Source organism: Culex pipiens, chromosome 2 (genome assembly GCF_016801865.2).
Source record: "Culex pipiens pallens isolate TS chromosome 2, TS_CPP_V2, whole genome shotgun sequence".
Classification (NCBI taxonomy): domain Eukaryota; kingdom Metazoa; phylum Arthropoda; class Insecta; order Diptera; family Culicidae; genus Culex; species Culex pipiens.
In genome coordinates, this window is record NC_068938.1 from 205073821 (window position 1) to 205078820 (window position 5000).

The following is a 5000-nucleotide window of genomic DNA, read 5'->3' on the forward strand; positions in this document are numbered from 1 at the left end:
GGGGGGGGGGGGGGGGGGGGGGGGGGGGGGGGGGGGGGGGGGGGGGGGGGGGGGGGGGGGGGGGGGGGGGGGGGGGGGGGGGGGGGGGGGGGGGGGGGGGGGGGGGGGGGGGGGGGGGGGGGGGGGGGGGGGGGGGGGGGGGGGGGGGGGGGGGGGGGGGGGGGGGGGGGGGGGGGGGGGGGGGGGGGGGGGGGGGGGGGGGGGGGGGGGGGGGGGGGGGGGGGGGGGGGGGGGGGGGGGGGGGGGGGGGGGGGGGGGGGGGGGGGGGGGGGGGGGGGGGGGGGGGGGGGGGGGGGGGGGGGGGGGGGGGGGGGGGGGGGGGGGGGGGGGGGGGGGGGGGGGGGGGGGGGGGGGGGGGGGGGGGGGGGGGGGGGGGGGGGGGGGGGGGGGGGGGGGGGGGGGGGGGGGGGGGGGGGGGGGGGGGGGGGGGGGGGGGGGGGGGGGGGGGGGGGGGGGGGGGGGGGGGGGGGGGGGGGGGGGGGGGGGGGGGGGGGGGGGGGGGGGGGGGGGGGGGGGGGGGGGGGGGGGGGGGGGGGGGGGGGGGGGGGGGGGGGGGGGGGGGGGGGGGGGGGGGGGGGGGGGGGGGGGGGGGGGGGGGGGGGGGGGGGGGGGGGGGGGGGGGGGGGGGGGGGGGGGGGGGGGGGGGGGGGGGGGGGGGGGGGGGGGGGGGGGGGGGGGGGGGGGGGGGGGGGGGGGGGGGGGGGGGGGGGGGGGGGGGGGGGGGGGGGGGGGGGGGGGGGGGGGGGGGGGGGGGGGGGGGGGGGGGGGGGGGGGGGGGGGGGGGGGGGGGGGGGGGGGGGGGGGGGGGGGGGGGGGGGGGGGGGGGGGGGGGGGGGGGGGGGGGGGGGGGGGGGGGGGGGGGGGGGGGGGGGGGGGGGGGGGGGGGGGGGGGGGGGGGGGGGGGGGGGGGGGGGGGGGGGGGGGGGGGGGGGGGGGGGGGGGGGGGGGGGGGGGGGGGGGGGGGGGGGGGGGGGGGGGGGGGGGGGGGGGGGGGGGGGGGGGGGGGGGGGGGGGGGGGGGGGGGGGGGGGGGGGGGGGGGGGGGGGGGGGGGGGGGGGGGGGGGGGGGGGGGGGGGGGGGGGGGGGGGGGGGGGGGGGGGGGGGGGGGGGGGGGGGGGGGGGGGGGGGGGGGGGGGGGGGGGGGGGGGGGGGGGGGGGGGGGGGGGGGGGGGGGGGGGGGGGGGGGGGGGGGGGGGGGGGGGGGGGGGGGGGGGGGGGGGGGGGGGGGGGGGGGGGGGGGGGGGGGGGGGGGGGGGGGGGGGGGGGGGGGGGGGGGGGGGGGGGGGGGGGGGGGGGGGGGGGGGGGGGGGGGGGGGGGGGGGGGGGGGGGGGGGGGGGGGGGGGGGGGGGGGGGGGGGGGGGGGGGGGGGGGGGGGGGGGGGGGGGGGGGGGGGGGGGGGGGGGGGGGGGGGGGGGGGGGGGGGGGGGGGGGGGGGGGGGGGGGGGGGGGGGGGGGGGGGGGGGGGGGGGGGGGGGGGGGGGGGGGGGGGGGGGGGGGGGGGGGGGGGGGGGGGGGGGGGGGGGGGGGGGGGGGGGGGGGGGGGGGGGGGGGGGGGGGGGGGGGGGGGGGGGGGGGGGGGGGGGGGGGGGGGGGGGGGGGGGGGGGGGGGGGGGGGGGGGGGGGGGGGGGGGGGGGGGGGGGGGGGGGGGGGGGGGGGGGGGGGGGGGGGGGGGGGGGGGGGGGGGGGGGGGGGGGGGGGGGGGGGGGGGGGGGGGGGGGGGGGGGGGGGGGGGGGGGGGGGGGGGGGGGGGGGGGGGGGGGGGGGGGGGGGGGGGGGGGGGGGGGGGGGGGGGGGGGGGGGGGGGGGGGGGGGGGGGGGGGGGGGGGGGGGGGGGGGGGGGGGGGGGGGGGGGGGGGGGGGGGGGGGGGGGGGGGGGGGGGGGGGGGGGGGGGGGGGGGGGGGGGGGGGGGGGGGGGGGGGGGGGGGGGGGGGGGGGGGGGGGGGGGGGGGGGGGGGGGGGGGGGGGGGGGGGGGGGGGGGGGGGGGGGGGGGGGGGGGGGGGGGGGGGGGGGGGGGGGGGGGGGGGGGGGGGGGGGGGGGGGGGGGGGGGGGGGGGGGGGGGGGGGGGGGGGGGGGGGGGGGGGGGGGGGGGGGGGGGGGGGGGGGGGGGGGGGGGGGGGGGGGGGGGGGGGGGGGGGGGGGGGGGGGGGGGGGGGGGGGGGGGGGGGGGGGGGGGGGGGGGGGGGGGGGGGGGGGGGGGGGGGGGGGGGGGGGGGGGGGGGGGGGGGGGGGGGGGGGGGGGGGGGGGGGGGGGGGGGGGGGGGGGGGGGGGGGGGGGGGGGGGGGGGGGGGGGGGGGGGGGGGGGGGGGGGGGGGGGGGGGGGGGGGGGGGGGGGGGGGGGGGGGGGGGGGGGGGGGGGGGGGGGGGGGGGGGGGGGGGGGGGGGGGGGGGGGGGGGGGGGGGGGGGGGGGGGGGGGGGGGGGGGGGGGGGGGGGGGGGGGGGGGGGGGGGGGGGGGGGGGGGGGGGGGGGGGGGGGGGGGGGGGGGGGGGGGGGGGGGGGGGGGGGGGGGGGGGGGGGGGGGGGGGGGGGGGGGGGGGGGGGGGGGGGGGGGGGGGGGGGGGGGGGGGGGGGGGGGGGGGGGGGGGGGGGGGGGGGGGGGGGGGGGGGGGGGGGGGGGGGGGGGGGGGGGGGGGGGGGGGGGGGGGGGGGGGGGGGGGGGGGGGGGGGGGGGGGGGGGGGGGGGGGGGGGGGGGGGGGGGGGGGGGGGGGGGGGGGGGGGGGGGGGGGGGGGGGGGGGGGGGGGGGGGGGGGGGGGGGGGGGGGGGGGGGGGGGGGGGGGGGGGGGGGGGGGGGGGGGGGGGGGGGGGGGGGGGGGGGGGGGGGGGGGGGGGGGGGGGGGGGGGGGGGGGGGGGGGGGGGGGGGGGGGGGGGGGGGGGGGGGGGGGGGGGGGGGGGGGGGGGGGGGGGGGGGGGGGGGGGGGGGGGGGGGGGGGGGGGGGGGGGGGGGGGGGGGGGGGGGGGGGGGGGGGGGGGGGGGGGGGGGGGGGGGGGGGGGGGGGGGGGGGGGGGGGGGGGGGGGGGGGGGGGGGGGGGGGGGGGGGGGGGGGGGGGGGGGGGGGGGGGGGGGGGGGGGGGGGGGGGGGGGGGGGGGGGGGGGGGGGGGGGGGGGGGGGGGGGGGGGGGGGGGGGGGGGGGGGGGGGGGGGGGGGGGGGGGGGGGGGGGGGGGGGGGGGGGGGGGGGGGGGGGGGGGGGGGGGGGGGGGGGGGGGGGGGGGGGGGGGGGGGGGGGGGGGGGGGGGGGGGGGGGGGGGGGGGGGGGGGGGGGGGGGGGGGGGGGGGGGGGGGGGGGGGGGGGGGGGGGGGGGGGGGGGGGGGGGGGGGGGGGGGGGGGGGGGGGGGGGGGGGGGGGGGGGGGGGGGGGGGGGGGGGGGGGGGGGGGGGGGGGGGGGGGGGGGGGGGGGGGGGGGGGGGGGGGGGGGGGGGGGGGGGGGGGGGGGGGGGGGGGGGGGGGGGGGGGGGGGGGGGGGGGGGGGGGGGGGGGGGGGGGGGGGGGGGGGGGGGGGGGGGGGGGGGGGGGGGGGGGGGGGGGGGGGGGGGGGGGGGGGGGGGGGGGGGGGGGGGGGGGGGGGGGGGGGGGGGGGGGGGGGGGGGGGGGGGGGGGGGGGGGGGGGGGGGGGGGGGGGGGGGGGGGGGGGGGGGGGGGGGGGGGGGGGGGGGGGGGGGGGGGGGGGGGGGGGGGGGGGGGGGGGGGGGGGGGGGGGGGGGGGGGGGGGGGGGGGGGGGGGGGGGGGGGGGGGGGGGGGGGGGGGGGGGGGGGGGGGGGGGGGGGGGGGGGGGGGGGGGGGGGGGGGGGGGGGGGGGGGGGGGGGGGGGGGGGGGGGGGGGGGGGGGGGGGGGGGGGGGGGGGGGGGGGGGGGGGGGGGGGGGGGGGGGGGGGGGGGGGGGGGGGGGGGGGGGGGGGGGGGGGGGGGGGGGGGGGGGGGGGGGGGGGGGGGGGGGGGGGGGGGGGGGGGGGGGGGGGGGGGGGGGGGGGGGGGGGGGGGGGGGGGGGGGGGGGGGGGGGGGGGGGGGGGGGGGGGGGGGGGGGGGGGGGGGGGGGGGGGGGGGGGGGGGGGGGGGGGGGGGGGGGGGGGGGGGGGGGGGGGGGGGGGGGGGGGGGGGGGGGGGGGGGGGGGGGGGGGGGGGGGGGGGGGGGGGGGGGGGGGGGGGGGGGGGGGGGGGGGGGGGGGGGGGGGGGGGGGGGGGGGGGGGGGGGGGGGGGGGGGGGGGGGGGGGGGGGGGGGGGGGGGGGGGGGGGGGGGGGGGGGGGGGGGGGGGGGGGGGGGGGGGGGGGGGGGGGGGGGGGGGGGGGGGGGGGGGGGGGGGGGGGGGGGGGGGGGGGGGGGGGGGGGGGGGGGGGGGGGGGGGGGGGGGGGGGGGGGGGGGGGGGGGGGGGGGGGGGGGGGGGGGGGGGGGGGGGGGGGGGGGGGGGGGGGGGGGGGGGGGGGGGGGGGGGGGGGGGGGGGGGGGGGGGGGGGGGGGGGGGGGGGGGGGGGGGGGGGGGGGGGGGGGGGGGGGGGGGGGGGGGGGGGGGGGGGGGGGGGGGGGGGGGGGGGGGGGGGGGGGGGGGGGGGGGGGGGGGGGGGGGGGGGGGGGGGGGGGGGGGGGGGGGGGGGGGGGGGGGGGGGGGGGGGGGGGGGGGGGGGGGGGGGGGGGGGGGGGGGGGGGGGGGGGGGGGGGGGGGGGGGGGGGGGGGGGGGGGGGGGGGGGGGGGGGGGGGGGGGGGGGGGGGGGGGGGGGGGGGGGGGGGGGGGGGGGGGGGGGGGGGGGGGGGGGGGGGGGGGGGGGGGGGGGGGGGGGGGGGGGGGGGGGGGGGGGGGGGGGGGGGGGGGGGGGGGGGGGGGGGGGGGGGGGGGGGGGGGGGGGGGGGGGGGGGGGGGGGGGGGGGGGGGGGGGGGGGGGGGGGGGGGGGGGGGGGGGGGGGGGGGGGGGGGGGGGGGGGGGGGGGGGGGGGGGGGGGGGGGGGGGGGGGGGGGGGGGGGGGGGGGGGGGGGGGGGGGGGGGGGGGGGGGGGGG

At 100.0% G+C, this 5000-nt stretch overlaps 1 protein-coding gene across 1 annotated transcript in view; it reads right to left on the reverse strand.

Moving 5' to 3' along the window:
* The window catches only part of LOC128092711 (basic proline-rich protein-like), a 13601-nt gene that overhangs the window by 189 nt on the left and 8412 nt on the right, over positions 1-5000 (reverse strand). Inside the window, exon 2 of the mRNA XM_052707082.1 lies at positions 4992-5000. This exon is cut by the window's right edge and continues 3472 nt beyond it. Coding sequence (XP_052563042.1) covers positions 4992-5000 — 9 coding nt within the window. The remainder of the gene's footprint in view (positions 1-4991) is intronic.